This window comes from Phalangium opilio, unplaced genomic scaffold, assembly GCF_054372755.1.
Source record: "Phalangium opilio isolate 3A_F unplaced genomic scaffold, DU_Popi_V2 ptg000031l_1, whole genome shotgun sequence".
Lineage (NCBI taxonomy): Eukaryota > Metazoa > Arthropoda > Arachnida > Opiliones > Phalangiidae > Phalangium > Phalangium opilio.
In genome coordinates, this window is record NW_028324158.1 from 11000902 (window position 1) to 11014884 (window position 13983).

General features: G+C 36.6%; 1 protein-coding gene across 1 annotated transcript; it reads right to left on the minus strand.

The window, feature by feature from the left end:
- Window positions 1–6763: 6763 nt before the first annotated feature.
- On the minus strand, window positions 6764–9679 carry LOC149690605 (uncharacterized). Its single transcript, XM_089870152.1, has one exon. It carries the CDS (start codon window positions 8342–8344, stop codon window positions 7052–7054), a length of 1293 nt encoding a protein of 430 aa, XP_089726278.1. The 5' UTR covers window positions 8345–9679; the 3' UTR covers window positions 6764–7051.
- Between the last annotated feature and the right edge of the window lie 4304 nt (window positions 9680–13983).

The following is a 13983-nucleotide window of genomic DNA, read 5'->3' on the forward strand; positions in this document are numbered from 1 at the left end:
CCTGACATGACAGGTATACTGTCAAAACATGACGTCAGAGAACTAAATATACCTTTCGCAATATTTGTCATAAGCCTAAGAGTCATACTTAATAATACATTATTACTTCTGTAAGAAGTCACATTACGAATATAGCCCTAATTAAACTATATTATTTGCATCTTCATTATGATTTTAATCTGATTTAGCTTAGCATAGGAAAGCAATTATATGTCACAAAAACCTTATACAATACAATATTCTAAAACTAGGAATACATACAGCTACTAAGAATCATTTTCTACCCATGTTAATTTCAATGAATTCGGGTTTTGTGGGTATACCGGACTTGAGAACTTACTATACGTCACGCCTCGTAATTCTGACGGCGTATTTCTAACTGTGATTTCATTGGGTGATGGCAACGAGAGGTCCTAGGTGCGGGAGCGCAAGGTACAACGCGTAGCGAGATAGATTCGCGAGGTAAAATTCGTGACACACAATGATTAGTCAAGCTAGCTCCTCCCACAAAGTATGCCTAGATACGTTGAGTGAAAATGGCTGGCTACTGAATGCTTCCAACTGACTGTATGTATTCTTGGCTAAACCTCGTTATCAACATCTATCTATCCAAGTTCTTTTTAAACGTATACCGAACTCGAATCGGAAGCTAGGCTATAGTGTGGAAGTTGAACAAGCAAGCAAGCAGCAGGCTGATTTCATCCTAAAAGAAAATCTTTTTCGAACAAATAAACAAACTATGACGTTGGAAGTCTAAACAAGGGATCCAATGCAGTGGGACCTCACACAGTTCAGAGGGATAGGACATTATTTAACGACTAAAATAATTGCCACACCTCTCCCCTCAATAGGCAGCTTTGGAAATTTGGAATCCGTTATTTCAATATTTAACCAAAAATATCTACAGCTCAGAGATATTGATCATGACGTCAGGGATACTAATCACATTTCCCAACATGGTAGCAGATTTAACAAATAAATACAGCGCAAAAAGTTAAGTTCGATTGGTTCATCATTACATTTTTGACCGCCATTTTCCAATATGGCGATTTTATGATTCGAGTTTATCACCTACTCCTTCTTAACTAAATTATCAATAAAGCATAGGCTACAGTTACTAACTCTTGATTGGCAGAAAATAATGTCCTTCGCTAAAATTGACGTTTGACCCAAAAATTGCTAACTGACAGACCCCTCGTAAATAAAGAAAATATGTTTGTGTTTACGTAACTGCCTGTCGCTGTGGTTGCAAAAAAGGTCAGTGAGAAAAGTTCTCACGGACGTTGATAAAGGCAACGGAGACCCTAAGCTTTCTAGCTTTCTGGCTATCAGTGGGGATTTCTACGCGGCTCTTAATTAAGCATAGTGATGGATATATTCGATGGGCATGGGTAATGACGGACAGACGCTTTTAACAAGAAACAAGAAGATTATGATTCAGTGATAATGTCAACTATCACATCTTTTGCTTAAGTTTTAAGAAGACCGAAACGTGTAACGAAAACAAGCAGAGATCTAGCTAGACGTCTAGAACTTAAGTTAAAGGGGCGAGAAAATTCCCACGTGACTTAAAATTTTATTTTCAAATTAGGCTTAACACCAAAACGTTATTGTTAAGACCTAATAAGTTATTGTAAAATCAATTTAGTCTTAACACCGAAATATTATTGTTAAGACCTAATAAGTTATTGTAAAATCAATTTAGTTTTAACACCTAAATATTATTGTTAAGACCTAATAAGTTATTGTAAAATCAATTTAGTTTTAACACCTAAATGTTATTGTTAAGACCTAATAAGTTATTGTAAAATCAAATTAGGCTTAATTAAGACCTAATAAGTTATTGTAAAATCAAATTAGGTTTAATTAAGACCTAATAAGTTATTGTAAATTCAAATTAGGCTTAATTAAGACCTAATAAGTTATTGTAAAATCAAATTAGGCTTAATTAAGACCTAATAAGTTATTGTAAAATCAAATTAGGCTTAATTAAGACCTAATAAGTAATTGTAAAATCAAATTAGGCTTAATTAAGACCCATAAGTTATTAAGATCTAATAAGTTATTGTAAAATCAATTTAGTTTTAACACCTAAACGTTATTGTTAGGATCTAATAAGTTATTGTAAAATCAAATTAGGCTTAATTAAGACCTAATAAGTTATTGCAAATAGTGGAAATAGATGGTTTCATAAAATGGTAAAAGAGTTACTGACAGACAGACAGAAACCACTCTATTCAAAAAATAATTGCGAGGCCACTCAAAATATATTTCAATACCAATCGAAACGCAAAAAAAACAAAAATTGACGTCTCATCATCTTGCAACCTAAAAATACATATTTTTCAAAAGTTTTTAACCCAAAACATAAGATGTTGAAAGAAAATACTAGAATCTATTTAAAGTAACACTCATTTAATTATCATTTTTTTTCTCTCTTCTTCTAGTTTCTTCTTTCGAGAGGTCAAGAGTTTAAAAAACAAATATTGAAGTGGCTAAATACCGATGCAATTTACCAAAACAAGACGAAAATAGTTAAAGAAGTTCAAGTGTAAGCTTTTCGGGGGTATTTCCAATCATATCAGATTTGTTAAAAAAAAATATAACTATCATCTGTTTTTTCCTCTAAAATGTTTGTTATAAATATAACATAGGGTATTTTCGACTTGTGACTTCAGAAGATTATGTTTACAATAAATGAAAGTTGTGGGAGGAGGAGGGGAGGGGGCCATAATGTTTCGACCAAAAAAATAAGAAGTCAAGATAAAAGTGTTTAAAAAAAGAGGCGGGTTCTTTAAGTATTCGTAACCAGTTTATTCAAATCTAAAAAACTAGTTGGGTCCTGTTTTGTTTTTCTTTCGTTTGATTCGCGATTGCTTGTTATATTGAAATGTACAGTGGTAGGCCAAATATTTGGTTTATTTATAAGGCTTGTCATTTGATAATTACGTGTTTAGATGAAATATGTTTTATTCGTGCTACGTCAACGAATAATTGTTGACTTTCTAAATAGATTCTATACGCAAGTGAGTTCTCGTTTTTCTCTTGCCTTGTTTTTCGACAGCTTCTCTTATCAATATTTCTTGATTAAATATTGGGAATTTAGATAATGAAATTTAATAATATTGATTTAACTTTATTGAGAGCGCAAAAAGAAAAATAATTTCAAGTCTTATCATAAGCTTATAATACTATCCATAAGTATACCTAAACCTTACACGTATATCGAAATTGCAGCCCACGCCAGACAAAATTAAACAATTAATTCCTGGTTCGATTAGAAGGTGACGGTTTTTTTTTTCAGATCCCCAATTTCCCATAGACACGTACTTATGGGAGAGTAATAATCATAGACTTATGGTCTTACTATAAACTTAACCTCAGCCAATAAAAACTAACAGACAAATTCAACAAATAATGTTGAAGAGAGTACAGTTTTTTAACCCTAGATACAGTCTAACTTCGAAATTTTCATTGGATTAACTGTCCAAAAATTTAATTTCAAATTAGACTAAAATTTGTTATATTTCGTCCATAAACAAACATCCTTAACAGAACTTTGAAAAGTATAAAAGAGATAACAATAGTCACTCAAAGTAGATGTTCATAACGTTAAAGTAAACCGCAAATTTTATCTGTACTCCTGAATCGAATGTTTGCCTATATCATACCAGCTATATTTCCTAAACTAGTCTTGAAGGAGTATTGATAACCCCTCTTTAGTCTACTTAAAAAAAAATAATAATAATAAAATAGAAAGAAATGGAATTTAACCACTCGAGATATAGTTTATTGAAACTTCCAAGTTCTGTACTTTTGAAATTACCATTACAAGATTGAGCTGTAGATAAAACATGAATGAATACTATAGTCCAACTTATATTCGAAAGCCGATATTTGTAAAGGCAGGGTTCTATGTTATGCCGGTTATTATGTAGCCCCGCTTTCACCCCATTGTCTCAAAGTCAGTGAACGTAAAACCTACATATACGTGAACTGATAACTAAAGTCATAGATTGAAAACTTTTAGCATTAAAGGCAAATAGAGGAATGAGAGAAAGTGTAAGGCGCTACGAAAGTTTCAAATTCAAATAGTTCAACTTTTGATTGAGGAATTAGAATATTTTTGGTTTTCGGAGATTATCATAGATTTTGTAATGCAAACCTGAATGGTAAATTGTAATTCAGTTCGAGGACATCGTATACTTGGGAGGGGGGAGGGGAGTAAATATTTCTTTCATTGCAAAGAGACGTTATTATTTGCGCTTCACTTTCAGTTTACTTTATCTACCTATGTTAACAAAATTGGTCTCTGAAATGTAGCGCAGGCGCAGGAGTTTTCTTAAGTTTAACACCTGAACTTGTTGATTCGGAAATTTCTAGAAGAAAATATTTCTCAATATAGAGAAAATTCCGGCGTATCATCAAGATACGCGAGTTGTTATTGGGAAATATTGTTTGAAGAGTGGCATATATATTTATATATTTATTGGAAAATTAAAACATATTATAAGCTTGTTTACCAAAAATTGCGCTCTTATCTTCCTTCGGGGGTGATGTTTTTGCCACCAATGAATTATCAGTTATGGGGAACTAATTGGATTATGAAAGATCTCATTAAAACAAAAAAAGAAAAAGCGTTAATATTGCGACAGACGTTTTTTAAATTGTAGGTTGAAATTCTGGGATTATAAAATTGAAGTGAAAATTTCAGCACCTAATTACCGTTGATTATAATTAGTTAAATTTTCCTTGCTTCAAAATCTACGTTGTCATTGTTATTTTGACTCCATGCCTTGATATCTTTGATTGCTATCAAAGTATAAACATGTTTCCCGATTTTTTTATTTTTTAGTTTAAAACTAAACTTATCGGATTATTGTTTTAAGTTAATTAAAAATGCTTATCAAACCCAAAACACTAAACTAAGTTCCATATTTTTTTTCCTTTTGTTTGATTATTTGAATTTTCGCTGTTTTGAAAGGTTTCATTTGTTTTTATTATTATTATTTTAAAACTGTTTAATTTCTATAATTAGGTGTAGCAAATAAATTATTTATAGTTCAACGTTTGTCAAATTTTTCGGTTTTTAATTAAGTTTCCTAGCGTAAGGTATGTAGTTAGGTAAACTATTAATTACCTTTCCAGCTAATAAAATCACGGGTGCTTTTCAATTTTAATTAAAAAAAATGTTCTTAACTCTTAAATCGTGTTAAATTAAGTTTCTTGGTCAATTCCTTGATTAAACTAGTTACCAAAATTACAATCCCAAGATCTAAAAGGTTAAATAAAACCAATCCAAACTCACACAGTCAGAAAGGCAAAGGATATAATAGAATATAAGAGAGAAGAGAAGGGGGAAAGAAGGGCCATGGAAGTAGTAGGGTAAAAAAAATTGTTATAATTTAGTAGGAAGTTGATAGTTTATTATGAAGTACAAAATGTTTATTTCTAAGCAGCGTAGGAACTAAAACGAACGCTTATACGGGACCAGCCAGCCAGCTGGGAAAAAAAGGCTCCGACGATTCCGCAGCGTTTACAAATTACAAGCGGTGTTGAGGCGACGTGAAACGCGGCGGTAGCCAACATCCAAATCCGTTCCCACGTATGCTTGCTTAGTTTATTAGACTGACTATAAGTTAAGTAATCGGGATTTCCTGGCCAGGCATATAGTACACCAAATCTATTAAGCAAAGGCGAGCGGAGATTTTTTGGGGATGGGGGGACTTGAGGACCTATAGTTAATAAACAAGCAAGATTATGGTTGGGCTCGAGGAGTCACAGGATGAGGAGTATTAGCGGCTATTAAGAACACTAATCTATATGATGATGGTTCATGAATCTAACAATAAACTGAATTCCCTACAAACACCCCCAAGCCTTAAGTTATTACTGCACAGATTTTGCTTGGTGAACATTATTATTGAATTAAGTGGTTTGGATGATAGGGAGAGCTTTTAATCAGTGTTTAAAAAATATCATTGATGCTCCTAAAGAAGTTTCAAACACCGAGGGGCCACTCACTCGGCGTTAATTGGTGTACCTTTAAATTTAAACGAAAGAGATTACGCGTAAACCTTATAATGGTCTTGAAATTAATTACGGCCAACCCGTAATCGAGGGGCTAATCACAGTCAGATTCACAGGACACGTATAATCGTTTTAGCACTGTCAATGGCAGGACTTTTAAATATTACGTGTTTTCTCTTTAATACAGTCAAAAGTACAGCCGTGTACAACGATTACACTGAGTGACCAGCCCCTCGACCGTAATCGGTATATACGAAGTGATTTTACCCTCGGCTTCACCTGTCGCAAAAGACAAACTTAATTCAATTTAGAAATAATTAAATTATGCTAGAAAATAACGTTAATTAATTCGTTGTTATTGCTATACAATACTGTGATATGACCAATAAACTAAATGGAATATTCGAGTTCAAATATTGGCTAATAACTGATTAGAATTGAATTGACGAGACGACAGATATCGCGCTGATGGGCCCAATTTGCATTTTGCGTGCAACTTTGGATTCAAGAGTTATTTTGGCTTTTCTTACCAAGATTGATGAAATTGATTAATATTTTTAAACAACCCTCTAAATAAAATAAAATAAAACATTCGAGAAGTTTCTAAAATTGAGTAGAACTCTTTACTAATCATAGATATAGTAACGATATGAGCGTTTCGAACCAATCCCTATCAAACACACCCCCAAAAACCATTTAATATACATATATTGTATAAAATAATTAAGACAAATTTTACTAAATTCTTATCCAATACTTTTTAATAATTATAATAATTAAAAAACAACGCGACTTACAAATGAAATTTAATTAAAAAAAATCACATTTAAAAACAACTCGTTTAATTATTATTAACTATACTTTTGGAGAAAATAACTTAGAAGTTTTCATTAATCGAAATGGTCATAGTACAACTTCGTAGAAATATTAAGCAAATTCTTACAGAAATGAAACGTTACTCGCCGAACACGAATTAGTTTGCTTAATCTCTCTACTTTAAGAAAGTACTTGTCTTATTCGGTCAACTAACTCTTCCGTCGGCCGCGGCTTGAAACGCTGACCATTGGCTCGCGAAGCCCGATGACTGGATGAAATCGGCCATATTAAACGGCCATAATCTTGACGGACCAACTTGCGATGATGAAGAAGAAGAAGAATTGATACCATTAGGGTAAAACGGTAGCTGAGACGTCAACTTAAACGGATAACTACCATTAAAGTACGACGCGAATGACGGAGGACATAGCGATTTCATTCCGGGAAAAACGGGAACGGTTGAGTAAGGATAAAATAAACCCGGACCTCCGTGACCGCTACACTGACCTTCCGTCGAGTTAGCCGGACTTGATGGCCTAATTCTTAGAACGTTCGCGGGATGTACCTCGTGTCCATCGGAATCCACGTGAACTATTACACTCTCCCGACAGGCCTGTTGAGAGTCTTGGCAAGATGTACAGTCTTTACCGATAATGCGGTCAATCGTGAACGCCGTTAAGTGTTTTTCGACATCTCTGGGTGGACTAGGGCTATCATTATGACGAGTGTCCACCAAGTCCAGTGGCGAAGTCGAGCGTCCGTCTTCCGAGGAATTAACCTCGCTTTTACATACTACATTTCTAGCAGACGACGGCCAGATTGTCGGCGCTGATACCGTGTTGACACTGTTAACGTGTTGATTATCCGCGCGTGAAGCGTTTGTAGTTTCACCATTTCGCGGTTTATAGGGGGACATTTTAGCCCTACGTTTCCGTCTACGATAGTTATTGTTTTCGAACATTTCCTCGCAATTCGGAGCGAGTGTCCAATAATGTCCTTTACCGGGTTTACCCTTTTCACGGGCGACTTTGACGAAGCAATCGTTGAGACTCAAGTTATGTCTAATACTGTTCTGCCAGCCTTGCTTGTTATCGTGATAATACGGAAAACGGTCCATGATAAACTTATAAATTTCGTTCAGGGTGATTTTTTGATCGGGGCTATTTCGTATGGCCATGGCGATGAGGGCGATGTAGGAATACGGTGGTTTCTGTTGGGACGAGAAGTGGTGACTAACGACGTGGTGTTGAGATAAATGATCGGTGGTATTTGCGTCCATTCGATCGGCTGTTTCGTACGAGTTGTTATTACGGTTAGAGCGTTCGAAAGTGCTAGCGAAGAGTATGGCGGCATCGACCGTGGGAATACTCGGATACAACGGCGATGGGTACGTTAACATTTGAGGATTGGTAGCGCCACCGTAGTTGTAATACTCCGAGAAGCGTAACGCCGGTGGTACTGGTACTTCAGTCATGGCGCTGGTGGTAACGTCAAACATATAATATACTTTAATAAGGAATAGATGAACGCCTCGATTATGCTTCAAGTACACGTACAAGTCCGAGTACTAATTTACGCGTAGTTCAAACTTTAAAGATCTGTCTTGGCTTAATTCCGCGATCAAACGTGGCGTCACGTCAAATTTGTCAAGATACACGCTCGATGTACAATTTAACGGCGATAATGTGAGCTGTATTTTTCTCAAACAACATCCGGATTGGGATGTTGAACCACGTAGATAGATAGAGATCACAGAGAACGGTATAAGTCAGCGTCTGACCCCAAATTGTTTTGAAAGAGAGATCACAGAATTATCAAAATATAGTTCTTATGTTCAGATTTAGACCGGCGTTTTTCAAATTGTCATACGCAGCGATCACAGATCAGAGTTAATGACTATCAAAAGTCAACTTTATAAACTATATATGCGGGTAGTCCAATTCATATCGATTTCTTGTCAAACTTAGATGATTCAAATCAAACGAACGACGTCAATTATCGCGCCAAACAACTGATTACGAAAGCGCATGCACGACTACTGGTGAACGTCTTGTATCTGGCTAGGACAGATCGCGACTAACTTTTATTGTCAAAAGTAAATGATGATATGATAGCGGAATAACAATACCTTAGCTAAGGAAGGGAGAGCTCGTATTTTAGACATCCTTGCTCATGACTACCCTTTTAACGTCTGCATGATGGTAAGGTTTGTAGCTGGTGTTTTTAGCCCACCCCTCCTATATACGATCTGAAGGAACTTCAGCCCGCAGAGCCAAAAGAGAGAATCAGAGAAAAGAGATCAGTATAGGGGAGCGAATCGGGGGTTACCCAAGCAAAGCTCGTGTGTTTTTTGAAGGGGGAGAAATAGTTTAGTCTCCTAACATAAACGTTCTCTCCTCCTACTACTTCTCCGGTTATCTATCCAAACCCCAAAGTTTTATACACAGACGTTCAACTAGGGACAACTGGGTGCCGCTCCGTAGCGAGCTCTAGCCTGGCTAGATCCTCTCCGGAGTATACCAACCAAGGGCGTATGTACCACCAGTCCACGCGTGCCCCGTCCTTTTTAAAAACTAACGGAGAACGCGAGAGCCCGGAGAAAATCGGAGGTGAGGACTGCTGCTGGTACAAGGAAGGATGATGTTAGTCTAAGGATGGAAAGATCCCGGGACCCAATCCGTCCATGCACGGACTCTTTATAATACACCCCCCTGGTCCATACCTTTAATGTTATTGCTAGCAAGAATATACAAACCTAACGTTACGGGTATTTTGAGATTCAACATAGGAACGAACATACAGAGAGAGACGCGGTTAGGGGGTTCCAGGACAGAAGATCAGAATTTGGAGTACCAAGCTTCGATTCCGGAGCTATTTATAGTGGCGGCGAATTCGGTGCAATTGTGTCAAAGTCCCATATTGCTCAGATATTTTTCGGTTTTGACATAAAATCCCATGACTAACAAAGTACATTAAATTTCCGATTAAAGAGGTTAAGGTTTATGATTTTGCCAGAAAACTGATAAAATTCCAAGTCACTCGGACTTCTAAGTTTACAATTTTCCAAATTTTCTCAAGCGTTTAAAAAGATTACACCGATAAATATTTTTCAAAGCCACTTTTGAATTGTGACAAACAAATTCTATCCTAAATTCGAAAGGTACACAAACTTCATAGGCAAATTCTCCACAAAACCAATCAACCTGAACCCAAGTCACCAATCGACTCACTACAACTCCTTAGGGACCATATTCATTACATTAAAACCACGATCTTCTGCTAACACCACCCACGCGGCGGTAGCAAAATAAACGTCGCGAAGCCCTCTCGGAATAGTTTGGTTTTCGCTCGGACGATTTCACCCACCCCCGCGTCCCCTTTAAGCCCCCTTGGGTTAAAAGACACCCTTATAGCGGAACTGTCACCCACTAGCTCATCGACACCATATCACCCTAATCCGGGACCAAGAAGAAGGGGATGGGGCTCCATTTCGTTGCTCAATGTTTCCTTTCGGAGAGGAGCGCGAAGGACCCACCGTACGCCCAAGCTTTTGTTACAAAAACATATCAATCACACTTTGATTAGGTTCGGGAAAAGTTTGCCTTGGCGAACCCCGAGGTTTGGGGGGAAGGGGTGGGTTGTACGTACGAAAACAGATCAAAACTGATCTTACGGGTGCCCTTAGGGACTCTAGGGTGAAAAGGGGGCATCACATAATCATTCGGATAGGGACGGGCTTAGATCACCTCTCTACCCATCGAACTATCTTAGGTCCGGAAGGCCTTTAGACAAATATATGTTTTTACTAGGATCTTCGTTCCACACTCGCTAGCTACCGATGTTTCCCCGTACCACCTCCAACTTCCCTTTTCTTTACGGATTGCGATGTACAATTCGAAAGGTTGAAATAAGTAAGATGGTTGAGAAAGTCTCGTGGCGTTATACTTAACACGTAGCCCTTGGCGCAGAACTGAAATTTGAAAACCAAGGCTTAACAACTATGTTAATTAAATTTAAACGCTAGCAACCGTTGTATCGGCCACAAAGGGGATTCTCTACAAGTCTCCGATGATTTCGCAATATGAATGCCAAAGTTTCCAAGGGCTTTGTTTGATTTCAAAACAAAGAAAAACTTAAATGACAAACATAAATGTTAGTAACGTCAACTAAAAAACAAACACCTCTCATAAAATGAAGTGTGGGTCTATTTACGAAGTTATTTTAGGGAATTGATTTCAAAACAAAACTCCAATCGCAAACGCGAGTGTCTTAAAATATAAAGAAAATTTGTTGACGTGGCTACAAATAAATTTTATTTTGATTTCAAAACTAAATTCCCTTACTAATAAAAAAAACCTATGACCATTTCGGGGCAAACCAAAGCACTAAACAACTATTGATTATGGGCACTAAAGGGGCTCCTTATATTTCTTAAATTTAACCGCGCTTCAGTGCTGCCAGGTTTCGAACTGAATCTTACAGTTCGACAAATGACTGGCAACACTTGTCTGCCTATTATAATGGGCCATAATATACCCATGGCCGTGGAAATGTTTCAGTCAACTTCTCAAAGAGCTTCATTTGCACAACCATCTAACCTATAGTTTCCTCGCATTAACCAAGAACCCATATAAAACCTAAGAACATACGAACAACCACGTTGTAAGCTTGCCAGCCAACATGGAGGCGATTCATAAGATAAGCGGGAACCGTAGGGTATACACCAAGGTACTAACTACAGCCCATTCTCAGGTTTCATGTGGATTCTAGGTCCCATCTAAAACTTGGAAGGCTTCATTTTTTTTAGGTGCTTCTGGAAAAGGTTCTAACAGTGCACCGTTAAGCGTATTCAATTCAAACAGTCGGAAGGAAGGCCAAAGAGGAGAAGAACCCCCGGTAAAAAGAAAATAGCCCAGAGCCACGTTAGAAAAACATTGGAAAACTAGAAGGAACCGAATAAAATAACAAATAGAGAAATTGCGAACTTTCGCCTCATCCTCATACTCTCTTCCTCCTCAATTCTTTCATCCCCATCACTTCTTTTGCTTCGGTTAACTTACAGGGAAGAGTAATAGAATAGATTTCCAATATGCAATATTTTTCTATAATTACTATACCCTATATATCTATCAGGTTTTTTTTCTCCAACTATATATTTTTTTTAACCGTCAGTTCTTACAAAACCTTTTCATTTGTTAAATTATATTTTATTAATTAGAATTAGTTTAATATTGTCTGTAATTTCATCATCACATTAATGAACCTCATTCCCCCCCCCCCACCCCCGGCTCTTCATTGTCTGGGAATTTAGAAAGGGAACAAAACGGTATCAGTGATTCAAGACTTGTTTACCGCAAATAGTGAATTTTTTTCTAAAGTGACAAAAACATTACTGATAAAAAAGATATAGGCAGGTAGGATCCAGGTAGCAACTATTATTATTTTTAACAAAAATTAGGGTTAGGGCGACGCGCCAAAAAGGGGTCCCCAGACAGTTAGATAAAAAAATCGGTACCAACGTGGAACTTTCTAATGATATAATACTAAGTATTTTGTTTCAAAAAAAATTAGCCTGAAATTAGGGAACGTTTACTTCTTATTTTAAGTTATTTTTTATTAGAATTTTAGCTAGGCCTAACCGTTCTTAACTGACCCTTAAATAAAAATGACAAGTAGAAATATATATATATATATATATATTTTTTGGTAAAAGATTTGCCACCAACGGAGAATTTTTAAAGGGATTGTGTAATAAAGATTAAATTAAGTTTAAGTGTGAATATATTAATTAGAAGCTAATTAGACAATTATCTCTAAATGGAGCAGCTACCCCTTTTATAAAGGGTTCATAGGTCAGAAAACGTTACCCTACTTAAGCCAGCCTAACATACACTTACCACCTATCCAAATTACTAAATAAATAAGAAGAAACATGGCCAACAACTTAATACTAATTCGAGGCTTGACTACAACACTGGCATTATCCCTTTATAGGAGTAACATTACGTAACACCCCTAAGCTTTATATTATTTTGCACGGCGCTCAATGAAAGAAAGCAAAAGTCTCAAAGGACTTAAATAAAAATATGAGAGACGCACCCTAGATATTTTTAAAGAGAGTCGCCGCGCGACCACCCAATAGTTAAAAACATTATACAACTTCCAAATGGCCCGCACGCCGCCCGCCTCCGAGACTCAAGAGAGATAGTATAGTGTGTGTAAAAGTGTTTTCTATTTGAACAATCAGTATTTGATTGACGTCGAATTATAACATAATACATTGGCGATTATACCTCGTCTCACCTCTCTGGTGGTGGTTACGACACGGATAGTAAAATTCTTTGGAATAAAAAAAATAGTTCCGCTTTTTATTAAGAAATTATATTATATAGTTACTCCACAAGATTAATATTTTTAACTTCCAGCTAAAGATGTTCGTTGAGGTTAATATATCACTGAGAGGAGCAGTTAAGGCAGGCAGGCAGGAGAGAGTCAGGGTATGTAGTTTTTTTCCTAGGAAAAAACCGTGTTGACATAGCGGCTTATCAAATGAAAAACAAGCTTATCAGATGCGCGCCTTATTCCCATCCCCTCGCTTGCTACACTAGATTCTCTACACGCTTCTCTTAAGATCATCCCCCTCCCCTTCCTTAGTGATTACAGTATGTTACCTAAGCATAAAAATGCCGTAAGTCAGGACTTCGGTCTTTGCTCGATCAGGTTGTATGTTTTTATATACCGTTATTACGTTGACTAACTGAATTTCTAAGAGTTTTCGTTTTGTTTCAGGATATAATCGGGACAAGCCTTAATTCCTCGATTATATTCTTATCTCCAACCGTTCAACCTATGTTTCCTTGAATATGTTCCTCCCAAATATTTCTACTAGAGTTTCCTACAATTCGAACCGTCCTGCAAGAATTTCCTACAATTCGAACCGTCCTGCAAGAATTTCCTACAATTCGAACCGTCCTGCAAGAATTTCCTACAATTCGAACCGTCCTGCAAGAATTTCCTACAATTCGAACCGTCCTGCAAGAATTTCCTACAATTCGAACCGTCCTGCAAGAATTTCCTACAATTCGAACCGTCCTGCAAGAATTTCCTACAATTCGAACCGTCCTGCAAGAATTTCCT